General features: G+C 51.1%; 2 protein-coding genes across 4 annotated transcripts in view; both read right to left on the bottom strand.

Moving 5' to 3' along the window:
• Positions 1-1,280: 1,280 nt before the first annotated feature.
• On the bottom strand, positions 1,281-10,944 carry ANKRD60 (ankyrin repeat domain 60). The gene is made up of 5 exons (XM_039863734.1): positions 10,934-10,944; positions 10,233-10,525; positions 5,301-5,431; positions 3,686-3,851; positions 1,281-1,582 (listed from the first exon to the last, which is right to left on the bottom strand). The coding sequence occupies exons 1-5, from the start codon at positions 10,942-10,944 to the stop codon at positions 1,281-1,283; spliced, it is 903 nt and encodes a 300-aa protein (XP_039719668.1).
• Positions 10,945-11,687: 743 nt separating this feature from the next.
• Positions 11,688-22,032, bottom strand: part of LOC120603871 (serine/threonine-protein phosphatase 4 regulatory subunit 1-like) — a 66,800-nt gene continuing 56,455 nt past the window's right edge. For 2 of the 3 annotated variants that reach the window (XM_039864691.1, XM_039864692.1), the window contains 8 exons: positions 21,613-21,711; positions 20,830-21,015; positions 20,429-20,590; positions 19,524-19,624; positions 17,260-17,380; positions 16,334-16,468; positions 14,329-14,470; positions 11,688-13,528 (listed from right to left, as the gene is read on the bottom strand). In XM_039864691.1, coding sequence (XP_039720625.1) covers positions 13,371-13,528; positions 14,329-14,470; positions 16,334-16,468; positions 17,260-17,380; positions 19,524-19,624; positions 20,429-20,590; positions 20,830-21,015; positions 21,613-21,711 — 1,104 coding nt within the window. In that variant the 3' untranslated portion in view covers positions 11,688-13,370. Of the gene's footprint in view, positions 13,529-14,328; positions 14,530-16,333; positions 16,469-17,259; positions 17,381-19,523; positions 19,625-20,428; positions 20,591-20,829; positions 21,016-21,612; positions 21,712-22,032 lie in introns of those variants that run through there. The other variant, XM_039864693.1, reaches the window with a different exon arrangement.

Here is a 22,032-nt window from a genome sequence, read left to right on the forward strand (position 1 = left end):
CCCGGCAGACACATGACTTTGAGTAATACCACTTGTTAAGTTAAAAGGGTGCCCGTGTCCCGTCCGCCCCCACCCCCCAACACACCTCATTAGCTAAATGAATTGACCCACTGGATGGGGTTACTTAATATCTGCCTGTGGAGAATGCCTGCCAAAAACGAGCTCTCAGTTTTGACATAGTTGATGCTAAACTATATTTTTTTTCCTGCCTATTATTTGTCAAACAGACTGCTGAGCTGGGTGCAGCCGCGTCTAGCGAGTGTGAAGCCACATCATCAACACAGATCTTACTTGCCGTGACAGCAGGAAATGCGGCCAATTAATTTAGAGGCTGAATCCAGTTATTGGGATGGAAGCCCAGAAAGAGGGTGCCAGGATTCGCTGCCATTTTCCATCGCTCTAAAAGCAGAACCTCAGCGCCCGGGAGACGGTCCTGCCCCGTGGCCTCGGAGCTAAGGAACGTCCCAATGTGTCCAGGTTTGCTTCTACCACTTTCTTCTATGAAACGAGTTAGAGTGTGACAAGGGGCAGCTATAGGCGTGTCTCAAATCTTCTGCTCCCTTTGAACCATACCGTAGTCATAAAAAAATGTCGCTCAGACCCCTTAAAAATCAGGACTTAATCATAACAAAAAGCCAGATTTCCAGCTCTAGAAAGTTCTGGAAAGATCTAGCCGCCTTCGACTCATTTTTCACCGCGTCACGGTGCCCCCTTCAGACAGGGCTGCGCGTGTCGGTCACCCCCGTCTTCCTCCCCACACCCAGCTCACGCGGCAGACCCCTCAAAGCTGGCTCGGGAAACCTTCTGGAACATTACAAGCTGTGGGAGCATCTAGGTCCATGAGTTTTGCAAACCAAAATTCCCAGCCCACGCTGCGCATGACCTCCGACCTTGGCCAGCACTAGCAATTCTGAGCGATACCAGCAGCGTCATCCTCACTGACGCTATTACTCTTACGAAGCATCTTACGAAGCTGGTGCATTAGTCGGTCTGCAGACGGGAGAGGAGGCAAGTGGCCCCGTCCCGCCAAGCAGCGCTGTGGGATGCTGTGTACAAAGAGCTTAAAATGAAAGGCTGGCATCGCGCCTGTTAGGTCCGTGACAGATTACAAAATGGACACAACTCACCTACTGCTATCAACCTCCTCCCCAAGTCATTTGCAAACGGGACTTTTTGAGTATCTGATAAAGATTAATCTCCATGTTTGGCTGCCTCCCTGCTCACCGGGGGCCAGTGTGGATCCGAACCCTTGAGAAGTTACCCAAGTCGGCCCGGATGAGCTAAGTTCTGGTCTTCTTAGAGCCAGACCCGAACTTGACCATCCGAGAAGTCTTGCTCATGCTCAGGTCCATCGTGCCCTTCCTCCCAGACTTCAATATCCAGTAGAAGAGGAACAGCCGCCGCTCACTGTGCTTGCGGTTCAGCTGGCGGGCGATGGCCATGGGGGTCATCCCCATGGCATCCTTGGCGCTGATGGCGGCCCCGTGTCTGAGCAGCAGGTTTATACAGTCCAGCCGGCCCATGGCCGCAGCCACGTGCAGGGGTGTCCTTCCCATGGGGGTTCTGCTGAGACAGTTGGCCCCTGTAAAATAAGGGGACTGGCTGAGGGAGGCCACCTCCTGGTCACGAGCTGCACCTTCCAAAGACATTCAAGAAGAGGAGCGCCGAGGGCCGAGGCGGTGAGCGGGGCCCTTGGGAGGACGAGCAGTGAGCGTCAGGGAGGGGGCGTCGCACCCCCAGCACCCAGAGCTGCCCGGCCCCCGGCTGCTCCTCCGTGGCCGTCAGACATCTGTGCCCACATCGCTCTCCTCCAGCCCCGCTGCCAACACCCACTGCCCTGGGGCTGCTCCCGGCCTCACTGTCTCTCACCTCAAGCCCCCATCACTCCTGCAGATCGCTCCCCTCACGACAGCTCCCTCTCTCCTCCTCCCTTGACGCCCACACTAGGCTTCTACTCCCCTAAATATCCTGAATCATTCTGCCCTCTCCACCCACCCCTGCTCCTTTGAAAATTTTGCTAGCCTATGCCTGCACCCCATTTCTTTTTCCTCCCTACCTCTGTCCTTCTTTAAGTTGCTCCCTCCTCTTCAGGGAGCCCTTAACACCACCCCCCAGCCCCCCACCAACAAACTCCTCTGCGCACTTTGCATCTTCAGAATGTGCTGAGCACAACTGACCATGGAATGAATTACTCGTAATCACTTGCTGACTTCCCTTCGTAAACTCCTCAAGGGCAGAAACCACAGTTGTTTTGACCACTGCCGTTTTCAGCCCCGGCCCGTCGAGCGATGCCGCGGGAAGCCAGACTGTGGGGGCGGCCTGACTCATGGACAGGTCTTGCTTCCACTGAATCCCGCGCTGCCTCCCACAGATGGATGGGCCAATGGCAGGTGTCCAATATGGACTCGTTGAATCAAATCAAATTCTGGATAACAAATATCATGACACAGAAAACAAGGCAAATCGATTCCACGCAGCTGACGTTTTCGAGAGCCGGTTCCCATGAGCTGTGGCCAGCCGGTGATGTAAAGCTTTAAACGGGCCTTCGGGACACCCAGTGTTGGCCCCGGCCTCGTCTTAGCAACAGCTGTCTGCAGGGGACAGAAAACTTTGCAAAACTGGCTATAATTTTTTAACTGGTGTTTTCAAGCACATCACGGTTCCATCGGAGTGAAAGTGACTTTTTCTGAGTGAGAAGGACTGTGACAGGCGATGTGCAGACGGCGGTGGAAGGAGGGCGCAGTCAGGAAAACCCTGTCCAGCACGGGCTCGCCGCCCGGCCATCCTGCCAAGCACCTGACATATTTGCTGCTTTTCTCGGTGGAAACGGTTAAAAAAAAAAGCAAAGACTGAGCGAAGAGAGGCTGGGGTCAAGGCCACGGGCAGGAGAGAAAGGGTCTAATTCGGAGGCAAGTTGACACGCAAGACCCTGGGGTGAGGCCGCCCTCTGGGCCTCAAACCATTGACCAAATACCGTTATGCGTTCTTCCTCTTCCCGAGGAAGCGGTGGCCGGGCCGTCTGCAACTACTGTCTATTGTTCTCGAATGGTCTACACCATTCAGTGGGCCTTTTTCTCAAAAACACCCACATCCAGGGCAGATAAGCATACGCCTGCAGAATCTCACGTAAAGCCCTTGAAGTCAGAGACCATGCGGGCAGCTAAGGCTTCTAATTAGGGGCGGGGAGGGGGAGAGAAACCTGCCCCTTGGTGGAGGAGAGATTAAAAGAGGGTTTGGGGTAACTGTCTCCTGAGGGAAGTAATTCAAAATCTTGGAGAAAGGAGACTGGCCGGCCTGTCAACCACCAGGAGAATGATGCCCGCCTGGGCTGGCCCCTCGGACTATGGTTGAAACCCAGATCACGTGGGCAGCTGGGGAACGTCCCCAGCCGTGCGTCTGGCTGGACGTGGAAGCCAAGAAGCCCTTTCAGCTGTCCTAGGCCTTGGTGTCCTGAAAGTTCCATCTCCCCACAGCAGAAAGGAGCTTCTCGAGCGCTGGCGGAGAGAGAGGACACAGCCGCTACTAGCATTGTCCTGGGATACCTCAGACAGGCGTCGAGTGGCCCAGCGGGGGCCGTGACTGGTGGCTGATAAGACTGGAGGGACCAGGAAGACCAGCCACTCTGCCCTCCCTACCTGCAAAGGACCCCAAGTCCTGTACGTCCTCGGCTGTCTACCAGAATTACCGTTTTCTAGAAGGTACTGCACGGCCTCCGCGTGCCCTCTGTGCGAGGTGACATACAGCGCCACGGATGCTCTCTGAGACACCCATCTCTTCCGCTGCTTCTCCTCGAGGTGCTGCGAGTTGGCGGTTCGGTAGAAAGACTCTTCGGTAACGCCGAGGCAAAACAGCTGGGCCGGATACACAGGGGACACAGTGAGACCGGTTGTTGCTGACGGGCAGATACCCCTGGCTCCGGGGTGCAGGGGGGGCGGTGACGGGACTCCCCCGACTGGAGGTTAGCTCACGCGCCATGTCAAGGCTCGCGATGGGAACGGAGAGGGCAAACCCTAACACGAGAGTTGGAAAACACCCAAGAGAACAGGGGTGAACATTGTTTGACACTCTACACATGTCCAGGAAATACGAATTTACCATCGGGCCGGCTCGGAAGGCAGGAAGTTCTTCCTGTCAATGTTTTGAAGAGAGAAAAAATAGATTTGCTGGGTATCCAGAGGAAGGTGCCTGCGGCCACGAAGGAAGACCCCAGCCAGCGCGAAGCGGCCTCCCTGGGGGGGGACAAACCCTGGAGACTTCGTGAACTCCGACCTTCCGAGCTATTTCCAGGCCCATTGTCTCTGTCAGCGTATGGAACACACTGAACTCGGCTCTTGGGTGAATAACAGCCCCCCGTAACAGAATCATCGCGTGGCGAACTCGGCCTCTGGGCATGGGGGGGATGCTGGCCCTCATGCCAGCGTCCGGTGTGGGGCAGCAAGGAGGGGCAGCGTGTGACAGTGCACAAGGCACAGGACATGGCAATTCTGCTCAAGACAGAACCACCCCACGTCCAGAGCCAAAGCCAAACGCCCCGGCATGGTGGCAGAGCGGAGGCCGGGGACGGCCTGGGAGGGACCGTACAAGCCTTCCCTGCTGAGACCCACTCATCCGAGGGGGTGGGGGGCTGCAGTCCGGCCCTGCCGCCCCAACCTAATCCCCGCACGCCCCCTGCACCCAATCTTCCCTGACCTCTCTCCCCCGGAAGGAAACTGTCTCCTCTTCTGCACAACTTCCTCGCTTTTCTAGAAGGAACATGCACCTGCTGCCTTGTGTCTGAGTGACCCATCTTCGCCACTGGGTGGACACCTCCTCCCCACCACACGCACCGCTCACCCCAGAGCCGACAGCAGAGTACAAGGCCTGCTGTGTACGCGAGCAGTGCGTGGTCTTGCCCCTTGGGGTGGGACACCCCCCACCCCCCGCACCAGGCTCACTGCATCATCCAGCGCTGTGGGCTACGAAGCTCCATGTTTATCTGGCCTCCTCTCCTCGCAGTTAAGTTAGGTTTCCAATTTTACAAAATGCACACCCGAGTAGAATATGCACTGCCCCATCCCTTCCGGGGGCGTGAGCAGGTTATAAATCACAAATAAGTGAACACAGTGACATCCCACGACGGAAGCACTCAATAGCGTATTTGATCGTTATGACCTAAGTCCTTGTTATCTTTTTTTCCTGCTCTGAAACTTTTACTCAAATTATAGTCGCATTAACAATAAGTGCCCCCCACCCACCCACGCATGTGCAACTTACAGTTGCTTCACGAAGTATAATATCCATTTAAAGAATCATAAAAACACCTTACTGGGATCCCCTTCCACAGCCGCCAAAACCAGCTCCATCCATCCATCGTAATGCCAGACACACAACGAAATAATCCCGCCAGGAACGACATCATGGAACTTCAGTGTGGTGTCATCCATCAAAATGCCTAGGGGGAATCATTTTGTCTTTTTTAAAAAAAAAAAGTTGGGTGTTAAAAATAAACTATTACGTGGGTTAAGAGATTATCTGACCTCGGGCATCACAAAGATAATTTTAGAACCTTGAGCATTCATCTCATTGGATGACTCTGCACGAATCTGTTTGTGGTCGTTAATGCTTTTAGAAAAATTAATTTGGCTCGGCTCAGATAGAAGCCAAATCACACAACAAAAAAATAAAAAAGGCAACGATTTATAAAATTCTGTAGTTATAACTCATCCTATTGCAGAAAAACACGAGTCAGTAAAGTCATTTTATGAGGCAAACTCTACAAATAGAACTACTTACACTTGAAATAACTACATATCACAGTCACAGCACAGTGTAGTTACAGAAATTGTGTACGTTAAACAATACTCTGGTCAATGTTGTCATCAGCTGGTTAAAGCAGCAACACGATGACAAAAATTTGTTGGCTCTTTCAAATTATAATCAACAGCAGCATTTCTCGACCTTGGCGCCATCGACACGTGGGACTGGATCATTTCCTGTCATGGGGCTGTCTGCGCTTTGTAAAGGGCGTCTAGCAGCACCCCTGGGCTCTACCCGCAAGATGTCAGTGGCACAACCGCCTAGTCGTGACAACCAGAAATGTCACTGCGCCTTGCCAAGTGGCCCCTGGGGGACAAAATTGCGTCCATTGAGAAGCTGTGGAGATATAAAATGGTGACGTTGGCATTCACCGTGATTTGGGTTGCAGAAGCCAGAACGCCTTGGTCTGGGGCGTCACCCAGAATAGCCTCTCACTCATATGAAAGAATGGGGCGCTTCTACTCACACTTCGTGACCCCAGACTCTCTGGGGAAGGCCGTCAGAAACAGCAGAAGAGGATTATAGAACATTTTAAGAAACTGAAGTTGTATTTAGTTTACCTTTTTAAATATGCAGATATTTTCTTACGTGGCCACCTATATTCTTGCTTAACAGAACGATTTGATTTCTTCATAAGCCACGCCACAAATATAACATCTCAACTCCGCCCGGGCGCAAGTAGCATTTACTCCAAGTGGAGCTTGTGAGTTTTCCGGTTCCACGATCAAGCACCTGTACTAAGACCCTACATTCCTTAATCCTCACCACAAGCTAGGATCATCGCCATTTGCTGATGAGCACACTGAAGCCCCCTAGCAAATGGCAAAGCCAGGACTCCGAGCAGACTTGCCTTCCCTCCAGCACCCCCCACTCGTCACTGTGGGCTCTGCTGGAACCTTTGTTTACTCCGGATGGCGGATGTAAACAGGAAATAGTGACTAGCCGACCTGTTCATTGGGGTCTTATTTGTGGTTGCAACACGGAGGCTAATCAGCGATTAGTCTAAGCAAGACACCCTGTCTTCTTATCGACTTTGAAAACACTGAGTAAAGCTATATTTCCCTGGGAAAGACGGGAGTGTGATTCGCACGTGCTGGACAGGGCGCCCACAGAAAGCAGAGCATTCTTTTTCAACAGGTAGGGAGCGACTGCCTTCGGCTAAGACAAGTACTAATTATCGCCAGCTAAATAAATTATTAGTGTTGACAACAGACGTGTGAGGGCACCCTCATCCATGGGCTTGCATGCCTCTTTTAGATCTGTGTCTCTCAAGGTTTTCACACACATTCTCTCATTTGATCCTCCCGGGCAGCCTTAGAGGTGGGTAAAGAGGCGTCAGCTCACTAGCTACAGGCAGAAGCCCAAACTCCTTCCATTAATGTAGTTGTGCCTTCTCTCTTTATCGGCCATCAATACTAAGGATTCCGACCACAAGAGACATCAAGCTTCTAACGGTCGCTAAGTGCTTGCCGAATGACAAGATTGTGACATCAGTAGGCAGATTGTGACATCTGCCTACTTAACACTGATCTCTTTCATTCCCTCTCAGCTTTCTTGAATTCATAGCTCGGCATAGCTCATCAGAGAAAGTAAATTAACAAGGGGTGCCAGACGTCTGTGGCTCAGGATACGTAATTTTCGAATCCCTCGTTTTGGAACTCTAAGTCCTTCAAGAGTTCACGTCATTTGCAACCTATGAAACGCAGACCGGGTTCGAGATCTCTTTCTTTCCAAATAAAGCCTCACAAATGCCCCCAAAGCATCTTCCAGAGACTCCTCCAGCACAGTAAATACGTCGTGAAAAACCCTGCATCTGTCTCAGAGAGAGCGACGCGAGGTCCTTTGGCCTTTCGCGTCCATTTCATTCTTCCCTAGTCGTTTCTGCCTATAGGGCACTGAGAAGTCGAGAGCTTGAAAGGGCTCAGCCTCACAGGCCGGGAAGCCGAGCGGGGCCCCCGGGGGCCCCCGGGGGCAGCGGGGTGGAGACAGGCTGCTCTCAGCGCTGTCTGTCGCCACCGGCCCTGGCCCCTGCAGTAACGCTGCAGAGCGTCTGCAGTACCGGCCATTCACGCTCTCTGTGCAGCAGCCACAGAGGCTTTTACATCCTCGTTTTCTCGAAGTGTTTTTTGCATTGATGTCAACCGGGTGGGGAGATGATGGAGCCCAGGGCCTTCGATCCTGTTCTCATATCCTAAATATCGTAGGGCTCGGGAAAGGGACAGCCAGGTCCCCAGACCAAGGGAAGAAGATTGATGGAGGGAGAGACTGGGCTCTAGGGTCCTTGCCCTCCACTGCGTACCTCCCATGTGGGGTTTGTCTGGATAGGGGACCTTGGGGTGCTGATTTAGCCATAGTGAGCTTTGGGTGCTGGGTTCTGATTCCGGCTGGGTAGCTTTGAGCTCCTGATAGAGACAAGGACACAGCTTAAGATTCGGGGTTCTGATACAACTGGGTTAGTGCCAGTATTCGGGGTTCAAACGTGGACAGGGTTTGCTTTGAGATTTGGGGTTCTGACGAGGGCTGAGTTTGCTCCGGATTTGAGGTTCCGATGAAGGCAAGGTTTACTTTCTGTCTGGGGGTCCTGATATGGGAAGGTCTATTCTGGGGTGTGGAGTCCTTGTGCGGCAAGGCTTGTTTGGGGATTTGGGATTCTGATGTAGCCTGGGGAGTATGACAACTAGGGGTGAGGAACCAGGTCTGCCCTGGGATTTGGGGGTCTTAATGGCGACAGGTTCTGCCCTGAGGTTTGGGATCCTGACATAGACAGGGTTTGGTCTAAAATTTGGGATCCTGATGTGAATAAGGTTGGCTGAGCACTTTCGATTTCAAACACAAGCAGAGTTGGCTTTGGGTTTGGGGGTCCTGTTGTAGGCAAGGCTTGTTTTGAACTTTGGCTTCCTCACATGGGTGTGGTTGGCTTAAACCTTGGGAGTGTTGATGTAGACATGGTTTCCATGGAGGTTTGGGATGTAGATACGGGCAGGTTTGACTTGAGTTTTGGGGTCCTACTGTGGGCAGAGTTTATCTCATGTTTTGAAGCCCTTATGAGGACACCGTGCTTGGGACTGGGGTTGTAGTGTAGTCAGTCGTAGTGAGCTTGCAATCTGGCTCTCAGATGTGGGCGGGGTTGGCTTTGAATTTTGGGGTCCAGATGTGGGACGAACTCGCTTTGGGCTCTGGTATCCTCGGGCACACAGAGATGGCTGATGGACTGGGATTCGGATGCACAGTGGATAGTTAGACATTGGAGAGCTCAGAACGGGGAGTGTCTGCTCCGAGACTCAGGGTCTTAATCCGGTCGGGGTCTGCCCTGGGGTTCGGGTTCCTGTTGCGGGCAGGCGTAGTGTGGATTTTGAGGTTCAAACGCAGGCACGCTTTGCATAGAGATGTGGGGTCCTCGGGTGGGCAGAGTTCGTCTTAGGCTTTAGCATTCATCAGTGGACACGATTGCTGGAGGATTCGGGGTTCTGATGGTCACATGGATAGCCTAGGAATCTGGGGTTCAGTCTTGGCAAAGTTTGTTCTTGGTTTTGGGGTCCTGAAGTGGGCAGGGTTTATTCTGAGCTTTAACATCCTGGCATGGGCATAGTTGCCAGAGGATTTGGGGTTCTGAGATACTCTAAGTTTCTCTGGAGATTTGGGGTTCAGTCATGGGCAGGTATGTTCTGAATTTTGGGATCCCTAAGTAGGCACGGTTTGCTCTGAACTTTGGCGTCCTTGTGTGGACACAGTTACCAGAGGATTTGGGGGGGGTTCTGAGGTAGTCACGGTTACCCTGGAGATTTGGGGTTCAGTCTCGGGCAGGTCTATTCTGGGTTTTGGGGTCGTGAAATGGGTAGGTTTGTTTCGGTCTTTGTTGCCCTTGTGTGGACATGGCTGGCTGGTGGATTGGGGGTTCTGATGTCCACATGTCTAGCATGAGGACTTGAAGTTTGAGTCTGGGGTCCGGATGTGAGCAGGTTGGCCTGTGATTGGGGTCCTGGGCTTTGTCTCAGACCTGCAGTCGTGTGTGGGAACTGTTGGCCTTGGGACTTGGGTCCCGGACAAAGACATGGGGAGCTTGAGGGTCTGGGCTTCCGAGGGGTCCTGCCGTGCCAGCGTGTTTGGGGACCTGGGGTCCCCAGGTGGGTACAATTTGCTCAGGTTGGCAGGGCTGACTACACAGCTAGCTTTGGGACTGGAGCCCTAATCCCAGCAGCACTGCTTGTGGAGTGGGGTCTCGCCTTGAGATCTGAGGGCTCCCGTGAACTCGCCCGTCTGGGGTGGGGCGGTCCCTAAGTGGCCAGGGTTTGCTTTTCCATCTGGGGTTTGTTTCGAACTCAGGGGGCTCTCGCGTGGGCAAGCTCCCCTTCCGGGACCGCAGGTTTTAAAAGGGGACTGGGAGCCCCGGGTCGAGGGAGTACACGTGGCGAGGGGAGGGGGTGCGCAGGGGCCACCTTGGTCCAGGTACTGGAGCCGCTGGAGGTTCAAGGGGATGCCGGCTATCAGGTCCAACTCCTTTTTGAGCTCCAGCACGGTCGTGTCCGCGCGGCAGTTTGTCACTCGGAACATCTCCCCGGTCTCCTCCAGCAACACCCGCATGGTGAAGACATCTGGGGCCAAGTCGAGCGTCAGGCTCGTGGCCTGCGAGTCCCCGCCGCGGCTCCCGCTGTGGGCGCGGGCGGGGGGCTGCGCGGAGGGAGGCCGCCGCCCCGCCGCGGGGTCCGGACGCAGGGCGCCCCCCGGCGGCCTGCAGCCCGCGCTCCGCCGGCGCCCGCCTTGTCCCCCGCAGCCCGCCGCATGGCCACCGCCGGCCCCCAGCGTGCGTCATCCAGGCTGCGCGCGGCGGCCGCGCGTCATCCCCGCCCCCGCCCTCGGCGCCCCTCCAGCCGGCCGAGCCTCCAGCGTGGGCGGATGAGCCGAGACGCGTCTGAAACGACGCGAAAGGGCACAGGCGCTTCCTAAAGCCGGAAGCTTTACTGAGATCGATACAGATCAATACACAGGCATCGCCGAGAGGCTGCGCCCTGCGCGACCCCCGCGGGCCCAGCTCCCACCACGACCCAGCTCCTGCTCGCAGCTCCAAGCTGCTCTTTATGTCAGCTCCTTTCACGTGGAAAACGAGGAGAGCGAGGCGGCTTTCTGTGAGGAAACTGACCTCTCCTCCATGTCTGCTTAAACACAATCTTTGCATGAGCCCGGGGCCCACCGCCTGGGGGAATTCTGCATGAATAACCCTCTAGATCATCACTGCGTGCATGTCCACAGAGCGTTGTAAAGCGCAGTCTTTAGGCATGCTTAAAAATCATTATTTCTAGCCAAAAAAATATTGCAGAAATATGACTCCTTTCGGCAGATCTGGGCACGACTTGGTGAAAAAAATCGGCACTGGGCCACTCCAGAAGAAGGCAGAAGCCGCATCGAAATCCATCCATTTTGAAAATGCTCTCGAATTCTTGTAGTGAGAAAGGTGCCAGATAAAAACACTTAACAAAGGGGCCTGTCCACGTGGTGAAAGGCTGCCGATGGTTCTATTGTTAAGATGCCTTTCGAGGGAGCTCATACCTGAGAGAAACCCATCCTGTGCTTTTCCACTAATGCACCTGACAGGACGTTCAGGAAAACAGCAAGCTCCAGGGGGAGCAACAGGCGAGAACGCCACAGGGAGCCAAAACAGTCTTAAGGGAAATCTCGGTTGTTTCCAAAAACGAGAAAATGTGAGCCTTAAACATACTTTTTGCAGCGAAATGAGTCATAAAAAAAAAATCTTTGCTTTGGAAAGGCATTATATTATAGAAAACTTTTTAATGTATAAAATGAAATTTTAAGGGTTAAATTATTTACCAGAGTGTCTAGGATGCCGACCAGCCCGTTTGATTCAGCATGCGAATTCCACAGATCACAACACAAACTGAGGCTAATCTTTTTTTCTTAATGGAAAATTAAGCTCTGCACAGAATGCAAGACTGAATAATTCAATACAGTTGAATAATTCTACTTATGCTGCTAGATCAACAGATTTTAACAACATGACAATCTCAATTTCTAGGCAATAAGAAAATTTTTAATTGCTTGCTACTGAAGCAAAACACGGCCTCCATCCATTTATTACGAGCAAGTACTGAACACGGATGGATTGAGTTTTCTTTTTTTCTTAATATTTAGCCTCCAATTTATTAACTCGCTCTTTGCTGAAGTTGTGCGGATGCGACCGTGGCTCACGCTCTCAAGTTCTCACACGGACCTTATTGTCTTTGGCACGGCATAGACCGTCTTCCTTTCCGCTGGAAGAATGGGGGAGGGGAGAGCATCCTGTATAGCAGGAAATTCAATATACAGCTCCAGACATTTTATTTAAAACAAAAAGAAAGAAAAGACAAGAAAAAGATCTAAGGGAAGAATGGACACAGCTAACGTGCCCTTGGCAGCTGCTCTTGGACCGCAGTGGGCAGCCCAGACCCCCTTCCCTCCCTCCGAGTAGATGATCACAGAAACAAGGAAAGTAACGTGGCACACATGTGCGCAGAACTTAATCAAATGGACAAAGAACCTTCAATTAATGAAAAACCTGTTTAAAGGCTAGAGCATCTTTCTCTTAACCTACATTTTAAAAGCGTGAAATCTAAGTTCTGTATACTTAAGTCGGTTTGAAGAATATCACAATTTAATACCCCGAGAATCACAGGTATTTGTGGGCAAGTATATAGCCTGATGAGAACTATGGTTTCTTATTTTTTGTTAAGGTTCTAAAGCATTAAAGTCAATATCCACGCATCTCAATGATCAATTTCCCTCCTGAGTTCTTAAGCGAGTGCTAACATATCCATGTAAGAATGAAAAATCTTTCTGCTTTTTGCCTCCATCGAAAGCCAATACATATCTTTATGGCTACAGTTCCCTCGAGAAGGGGGAGGGATGAGTGCCTGAGGGAAAATTCCAAGGAGAGTTTATAACAAACGTACAACATTAGAAAGACTGCCATAAATCATCCTTTAGTAGATTCCTTTAACTATCACATTCTTCAAAAGTAAACAAATTGGGCTATATTTGCAGCAATTCAAAGTGGAACATAAATTTAAATGATGTATTTGTTCTGTTCACTGATAGGAGGCTAATATTACATTAATATATTTTTTTTCCTGTCAGGAGTTATTTACATATGTACAGTATTAAAGTTAAAAATAAAATAAAATACCATAAACTATGTTTTATAGGAAAATGTAAGGGAGCCAAATGTGCGAGTCTGTTAAAGACTGGAAAGCTCCTAACAAACTACGTCATTGGTGGGGGAGGCTTTAAATAACATAGTTTGTAATAGAGAAAACAAGCCCCACACAGGTGACCTGATGCCATGGAGGTCCCACCCCCACCCGGCACCTGCTCGTACCACCTTTTCACAGGCTGTGCGACAGGCAGGCAGGGCGCGCAAGTGGGGCGCAGCCGGGCCACGCGGAACCAGCGCCCGTCCCAGGCGCAGTCCCTGTGACAGCAGGTGGGAAAGGGTCGTGAGAGCCCTCTCCGCCCTCGGAGGCACCATCGTGGCAAGCGACGAGTGCCAGGCGTGAAACGGCCGGGCCGTGGCGGCCACAGAGCCGCTAGCCCCGCTTTCCCAGCGCGGTGGTGGCCGTGAGGTTCCGCCGCTTCGGTTCCAGGGTGGCGAAAAAGGAGACATCTTGGTCCCGGTCTGACTGCAAAGCCAGGACGGTCTCTTCAACGACTTCAAGATGAGGGTGACCGGCATTTCTAAAGTATGCTAGCGAGAGAAACCATGAGTTCAAACCGTGTGTGCCATGAACTGTGTTCTAAAACAAACTCTAGATGTGGAGGTTTTTAAACAACTCAGGACAATAGATCACTTTTCAAAGACTCGTCATATACATATAAGTTCTTTATCATCATGTAAGTCCTTTAAAATGATAAAATTGCTTAATCAAAGAGTATTTCCTAAATGTGAAAGACAAACTCCCCAGAATAGGTAGACTTATTTTTTTAAATTACAACTAAAACTTTTTAATACATTATCTTTTCTTCCCTCCAACACAGAAGAACTGGCAATGCGTGGGCCACAGGAGGGGGAGCAGGTGGGGCAGGCTGGAGACCCTCTCCTATGCATGTGGGGTGGGGAGGGAGCCCAGGGACCCCCCCCCCACTCCTTTACGCTACTTCTGTTCAGGCTGAAAATAACTGGCAGGGCAGCATGTATTTTTTCTTACTGACTACAAAATCCTACCATTAAAACCCAATTGTAGTTAAGGCTTAAATTTGCTACCTTTCAAAATCTCTATGGCACGACTCAAAATGTGCAAAAAGTTCCCTCGTTTCTAGAAGATGGAATACTTTGCATTTCAGCACGTTTATCAAATGTAAAAACTGAACACAAGCATTTCCTGTCATTTTATAAATAACGAAATACCCATTAAAGTGAATACGTTAATTTACACGGTAAGTCTGAAGTATGCTCTCCCATAATTTGCTACAATTCCCTGGAGAAGAAATCTAGCTGCTGCTTGATGAAGACAAAAATGCACAAGTTCGGGAAAGTGGTCCACATACCCTTTTCCAACAGCGTCTGCCTTAGAGCTTTGGCCAGCAAAACCCTCACGTTGGGCACAGGGTCCGATGCCAGGCTCACAAGGCTGGGGAGCAGATGCTCTACAAACTGGTCCACAGGGATACACTCCTCGCTCACCACCGCCTGTGACGAAAGGAAGCCGCCGCCAGAAGACAGTGTCAGTGCCGATCCGCAAGGTTCTCCTAAATCACACACTTCTATAGTTCCAAAGAAGTCGCTTCGGGATCTGTTGCTCTGAGAGGGGTGTGTGTGTCTTGATTTAAAAATCTCAGCCACTGAATTTGATTAGAAACACAGTGACCGCTTTATAATTCATCACCAGGCACTGGGTCACAAGTGGTGTGACATTTGGTGGAGAAAGCAAAGGCCTGTGAGCCAGACAGGTGACCTGATCGTTTACTAGCTCCGGGGCCCTGGCTACGTGGCTTCACCTTCCTGAGCCTCGGTTTCCTCATCTGCACCACAGAGAGGTGGGGTGGGTGGCACATCAGTCTGCAGGGGGACCAGAGCAGCTGGCATTTGCTTAGTGTTCCCCGGGCGCCAGGCACCGCGCTGGGGAATTCGGAGGCACCAGCTGGGCCAGGCCGCCCGCGCACCGGGGAGGCAGGTGCACGCTGCTCCTCCCCACTTCCCCGCCCCGGGCACAGGCGAGGCGGGCAGTACAGAGGGTGCTGGGCCCGAGGCCTCCCCTCGGCTTCCAGTCTAGTGCTTCTGTGTCGTGTTGTCCCTCACAACCCCAGGTGACGCTCTCCCCGCACAGTTGTGTCTAAGTGACCTCAGCACTCACGGGGCAGCCTGGATGAGAAGCCTTCCTTTTCTTGCTGCTACTGTGGGTTTTGTAAATCTTTAATAATTGCAAGAGCACACAGCATTCACTGTTCTTGAACAAAAGTGGTTGGTATCTTCTCTGTTTCATCGTGTGTTTTTCTAAATCTCACAACGAACTTAAAAATAAAAGCAAAACTCTCTGTTTTACCCTTTCTCCACAAAACGATTTGGGGCACTGACTTCACGGTGTCGGCCTGCGGTCGGGGAATCCAGCACGTCCGCTGCCACCCACTGTCCTTGTTAAATAAGTGGCCAATGTACGCCCGTGATGCCCCTCCAGCCCAACAGGGGGCCCTGGTGAGCCCTTCAGCGGCGGGGGTCGCGAGGGCCTGGGCCGGGCGGAGTCCAATCACAGCTTTCCTGTACCGCGACCAAGCCGGGGACGGTTCCCGAGATGTCATTTCGCTGTCTCTCCACCTTTCTGTGTGTGCTTGGAGATGTGCATGTGGAAAAGTTAGGGCTTTTAACACTTTGACAGAAAAAAATTATGGATTCGCACTTCCTGTGTGATCTGAACAAGGGACTTAACCTCTCTGGGCGTCCACTGCTTCATCTGAAAACAGGCTGGCCTGCCAGCACGTGGGAGTGCCAGGCTCGTGGCACGGTGGCTGTCACCGAGGAAGGGACGCACGGTGAGGCGTTGAGGACTCGGCGCCGCCCCTTCCGAGTGGACAGGGGGCTGGGCCAGGAGCGGGACGGGCTGACGGGGCCTCGCTTTACAGAGATTAAAGCCTGACCCCGACCTGCTGCTCCGTTCGCCGCCCCGCCCTCCCTCCGTGGCGGCGGCTGAGGCGAGGGTGGTGACGCACACGGCCCGGACCCGGCGCGACAGGAGCATGACAGGAGCATGGCGCTGGGCCGGCCCTCGCCTCACATGCGGAAGGTGCTGGGGGAGCAGGCTGGGCGCTCTCCGCCCCCCGCACCTAGGGCATGTCCGGCACACTGTCAACGGTGAATGACCACACAGGCTGCCCAACCCTGGACAAGTCACTCAGCCCGACCGAGTCAGTCACAGTCCTCTGTAGGGTAAGGGGCTTTGGTCCACGGATCCCCCAGTTCCTGGCTAGTACTTCAGGGCTGGATTCTTCGTCCAGGGCACCTGGTATCAACGCGCGCGCACGTGCCCAGGGGAGACCCCCACCCCCAGGCCATGCTAACCTGACAAATGAAAGCGAAAGCCTGCCGTCCGACCCACTTAGAGCAGTGCCGGAATCTTACGATGAGCTCGTTGATGAAATTTAATCCCAATGCGCTTTCGCTGTTTGAATAGAACTTCTGCAGAATTGCCACGACCTGTGAAAAGTATCGGAAGAGCAATTTAAGATGCTGCCATCTGTCTGCGTTATGAATACTGGTCTACATGGAAACTGGAATTTTTATGAACCCTTCCGCCTTTAAAATGAATTTATAAGTACGGGAGAAGGTAATTTTTTTCACATAATCATCATCAGAACACAGAGGAAAACATGTTTAAATATACGGCAATACACGTACATACTCAGACACATAAAACCCTTCATTAAAATGAAATTCGACAAGGGACTGGCATTGGAAAAATGATTAATCTTAAGAGTCCAAATTTGAGAAAATGTCCCCTTGCATAATAACTAAACCATTCTCTTTTGGAACATGTCATTTTTATAAAATTTTAATACTATCAGAGTTCTTCGTAAATCAATATTTTCAAATGAGACTTTTCCCCTCAGTATTCAGCTGGTGTGAGCCCGCACACAACCCATCGGCTTTCCCATGCTGAGGTTTCTGCTCACTCACTACCTTTTTACAAAACCATGCTGTACAGTCAGTCCGACCCGTGTTTAAAAGCACACTAAGGCACCGTTTAAAGGGTCTCCTCTGTAAAATGATTCACCCACGATTTCCATCACGGAAGCATACAACTTAACAACAAAGCTATCTCACAGACTGATAAAACTATCATGCAGTTCCTAATTCCAAAATATAAAAGCTGGTTTCATAGGCGAGCTGACAAATTAAGCCCAGAAAAAATAAAGTGGTTAAAAATGGAATAAACAGAAATATTCCTATTTCCAAAAATCACAAACAGAAAGGCCACGATTCCTTACTAGTCTGAAGGAGATCCACCGAACCTCAGAGACTTTGTCTGCACACAACTTTAAGGCAATATGCATTAAATAGTCATAAACATCACTGGGGTGGTAGAGCTCCAAAATCAGTATCAGCTGCCTGGAATGGAAAAAAAGAAAGAAATGGTTGTGGGGCGGGGGGAGGATGAAAAGCACCTTATTAATTTCTCTTTACTCTCGTTTCGTCTTATAGATAAAAAGAGCCAGGCTGGGAGACTGAGGCAAGGAGGACCAAGGGGGGCTTCCTGCTGGGAAAGCCGGAGGCAGGAAGCTGAGAAATGGCCACGCAGAGAAGAGGGAGAAAAAACCCTTAATTCCTCGTCTCCCACGCACGAACAAATCAAACTAAAGGACATAAACTTTGTAAAACAGAGGCTGAGAAATTTATGAATAGGGATTTAATATTTCAATTTTAGGTTATCAGTTCGAAAGCACATAAAACTTTAAAATCAGATAACATAAAAATAGCCAGAATGATGAAGTTCCCAAAGATCAGATCAAGGGAACACTCAAATGAGATTTCACTGCCTCTGCCGCGTTCCTGAAGCTGCAAATTAAATTTTCCGCTGTTGCCGGCCAGCTCAGGGCTGCGTGCACCAGCTTTCCGCATGCAGCCAGGTCCGCCTGGAGAGAAGTGGGAGCCTGCTCCAAGGGCGGATTCAGAGCTGGCTGGCTGCAAACATCCACTGCGGAAGCTTCCACTGTTTTCTACGTGGGGATGGGGAGAAGGGCATGAAAACAAATGGCATTATTTCCACACTGGCGATGAAAGGAAATGAAAAATAGATTGGAAGGAAGTTAGAACCAGAAGCCAGGAGTGCCAGTGAATACTTTCATATCAAAAAGCACTGTTTTCAGAAAAAAACGATACCAACATTATGGGCATGGGAGCACAGAATTCATATCTGCGGCTTTGGCTTCAATAATCACAGCAGAGATGGGAGATAGACAGCGTTCAGGGGCAGCGCCATCGGGCGATGCTGAGCCGGCCGGTCCCCGGCTCTGTCCCCAAACAGGTCCCATCCCCGTCCCCATGCCCGGTCCCAGGGAGGCGGGTCAGCCCGTACCAGGTCCCTTAACCCCGAGCCCGGGGAAGTGGGTGGGTCAACCCATACGTGTCCCCATCCCCGGTCCCGTTCCCATCCCTCGCCGCGTCCGCATCTCCGACCCTACCCGGGCTGTGTCTCGTCCCCGTCCCCGTCCCCATCCCCATCCCCATCCCCTTCCCCTGCCCGGGGAAGCCGGTCAGCCCGCCAGAAGGACCTGGCCAAGTTCCCGCACACTGCCACTAGAGGGCGCGAGGCTTTCATGGAAAACGCAGGCCTGTTTTTGTTAGAATGGACGCGGGGAACGCGGCATAATGACTGAAGCCTCAATCTCTCAAATTAAGCATAATGATTAAAGATCGCAGCAAAGAGAAAATCTTTCGGTTTGCCCCCGGCATCGGCCAAATCATATCCTGAATAGCTGCAAAAGCTTGATGGATTTCTACAGGGAAGACAATTACTTGTGAGATTTCTAGCGGAGGGTAAGAAAAATGAAAACTAAAGATATCGAAATAAATCTCAACAAGGTGAAAACTAAAACCCAAACAACCACCACCACAAACAAATCCACTCGGTACTGCAGAAAGCACATTATACACCTCAGGAAGGAGAATTATTTAAAGTGATGCTTTCACTTTTAGAATCACTAAAACCTTTACCGGCACAGATGGAATTAAATAACTCCTTCGCACACGAAATGATGTACAGATATGAGCCACCTTGGGCGACGTTCTTATTTAATAATCATCTCATCTGGGTTAGACCTTTTCATATCTCTCGGTGTAGCATAATTTTCTTTAGAAGCTGAAGTGCACAAACCATGCTGTGCCCTAGAGGGCTTACGCTCAGAATGTTCAAGAAAGCTTTGGCAAAAAAACTGCTCCGATTAATAGCAAAATACTGAAGAGTGGGTGATTCATCTTTTATTTGGTTCGAATAAATTGCTTTAGAGAACAGCAGAACCCTCTAATTCCAAAGTGACTCGAGCCCTGTCTTCATCTGAAAAGGAACGCCTCCCCAGGGACTGGTACTCGTAACTTCGAGCTTTGGAGTTCAGTTTATTCCTTAACAAAAACATAATCTCTTTACCCAAAAGAACACGATTACTGCTGGTTTAGAAATCAATTATAAGGTAGGAAAATCAAGAATTATGCCATCTAATTTGCCTTCTCATATCCCCAAACAGGTTTTACTTACTCTGCTAGTTCATATCGAAACCTCCAATTCCTGCTGTTATCGGTCACTACAAATTCTTGAAGCTGATAAAGATATTCTCTCCTCTTGTCTTCATGAAGCAACTATTTTTTAAAAATGTATACATAAATAAAAATATGTAATCCCTCAAAATGACCCCAAATATACTGTTTTATTATACCTCAGATTATACATTTGTCACCAGCAAGAACTGTGCATCCCCCGCCGCCTCGATGACCCAGGGTGGCTGTGCATTAACGTGGATGTGGACAGACCCAAACGCTTCCCTGCACGCCTCCAGCTGTCTCCCTGGCTGGTGCATGTGCTCGTGTGTTTCCCAGTGCCCCCTAGCTCTTCCTCCCGTCATGCTTCCTGCACAGAGAACCCCCACACGTGTGAGCTCAGAGTGACAGCTCTGCTGCTCCCACACCTGACGAAGGCCTGAGCCGGGCTGCGCGAGCCAGTCCATCACGGGCAGCGGACGAGAGCGCTCATTAGCCTGGATCATTTTAAAACTCTTATCTCTACACATCATCCTTCCCGACAGGCACGAAGGGAAGCAGCAGCGTCCTGCTGAAAAGCCCGTCGTGCAGCAGTGAGACTGGGCTTTGGCCGGGCTCGGAGCCGGCAAGGCCCACCCACCGGGGCCCGGGGCCTTCCCGCTCACGGAGCACGCTGGGCTACATGTCTACCGTCCCCCGCAAAGCGAGGCGTCAGGGACAGGGAGACGGGAGGAAGGGTGCAAAAACATTTAGCTGTCACCTGAAGAACACTGCGTTTCGATGCTGCATGGAATGAGAAAACGGAGACAGCTGCGTTTTTTCCACTGCAGCTTTACGTACCCAGGGTCGAAAAAAACTGTTTTGAAGAGGGGAGGTTTGCTTTTTGTTTTGAATCCTTCTCCCTACCTTTAGAAAGTCATACAGGTGTTTAAGAACTCCTATCCGTACTTCATCCAGGTCTTTTAGGAATCCATTGAAGATGGGCACCAGGTCGGCTGCCGTTAACTGATCCCCAAGAATCACAGCCAGCTCATGAATGGAGAAGGCTAGGGTCCGGCGTACCTTCCACTGGGGTGCACAGCAGACATGCAAAGCACAAAAAGCAAGCACAGTGCCATGTTATCAAGAGTGTAAGCGCCATTTCCAGAGCGAAACTGATGCTGCCAGGTGTTGGCCACTTAACGCTTTATTTCCTCAGAGACCAGTGAACATGCCGACTGCAGCCAGCAGGTCACTGAAGCTTGCCTCTTCTTCCTCATGAGAAGCCCCCCCATTTCTACGTGTGCTTCTGAAAAGGCGGCTTTTACCTGCACGTCGGAAGCCAGTGTTTCGTACGTGTCCTTCAGGCAGTGCCAGTTCTGCCTGCCCAGGGTGAGCGCCACCCCCGGCAGGCTGTAGGCACAGTGCTTGGCGATGTCGGTGTCCACGCTCTGGGCCCGGGCGGGGTCGGTCATCGACACGTACTCATCGAGCAGGGGCTGTGGTATTACATCCTGGGAACCGGGAGAGAAAGGAAACCATGGCGCTCGCTGGAGAGGAGGAGAAAACTTGTGAAAAACAGGGAGTTTGGGATTTGGAGGTGAAAACAGAAAAGTGGAAATCTGAGAGGAACGAGAGGCCTTCCTGGAGCTCTGGACAGGCAGACTTCCCGACCGGCCGGGAGCGGGCTCCCGACGTGGGCTGACGTTCAAGCCCACGCTCATCTCGTCGAAGAGCAGAAAGCCAATCGGCAAGAGAACAAAGGCGAACACGGCTGAATCAAAGAAGCCATCGAAAACTTTTCAGACCGAAGAAAAGGCAAAATGACTTCCATAAACAGACACTAAATACATTAGAGGATACATGCCAAACTGTTTTCTCCTATCTGACTTGCTTTATTAAAATACTATTTTAGATTGTTCAGAAGACTTTAAACGCTGCTTTAGAATTTATTTTTTAAGTTACAGAAGAAATACTAGTACCATAGACTGCAGATTGAGCTATGTCATTAATATTGATGGAAGAGAAATATTTGCTTCCAATGGCCATTCTTAAATCTAACTTCTTGAAAATGTGAAGTTGTGAGTTGCTCTGCTTTTCGAGGAACACACCTGTAATTTAGATCTATTCTCCTCAAGTGGAGTGGGGTCGCGCCTTTGTTCTTCCATCTCCGCAAGGTCACGGGTCCCGCTGCAGGGTTCGCCCGGATTCTGTGGGGTGGAGCGGGCATGTCACCAGCATTGCCCCTCCCCCCCACAAAGCAGCCTCTTTCAACGCCGGAAAGGCCTTCTGCAAACCAAGACCAGAGCTCCCCCTGAAGTCGAGGGTCTCTCTCCAGAAGCCACAAGCTGCACGTGCACGGTTACACATGACACTGTACAGGGCAGTTGCTTTAAGCACCGAAGCAAACAGATTTTATTCCATTTTAATTTCAAGACCACTTGAGGCCCTTAAGAAAGACAGGCCAATGCTGGCAAGTACCAGCAACCTGAGTCTGCGTGTACCCCTCTTCAGGCCCCCGAGTCCCCAGG

This window comes from Pteropus medius, unplaced genomic scaffold (genome assembly GCF_902729225.1).
Source record: "Pteropus medius unplaced genomic scaffold, Ma_sr-lr_union100, whole genome shotgun sequence".
Taxonomy (NCBI): domain Eukaryota; kingdom Metazoa; phylum Chordata; class Mammalia; order Chiroptera; family Pteropodidae; genus Pteropus; species Pteropus medius.

Excerpts from the sequence above, each read along its gene's own strand:
- ANKRD60 (XM_039863734.1), bottom strand. Across the intron at positions 3,852-5,300 it reads TGGAAGGGGATCCCAGTAAG|CTGTTTTGCCTCGGCGTTAC; the intron begins GTGTTTTTATGA and ends TATCCGGCCCAG. Across the intron at positions 1,583-3,685 it reads GCAGTACCTTCTAGAAAACG|GGGCCAACTGTCTCAGCAGA; the intron begins GTAATTCTGGTA and ends CTTATTTTACAG.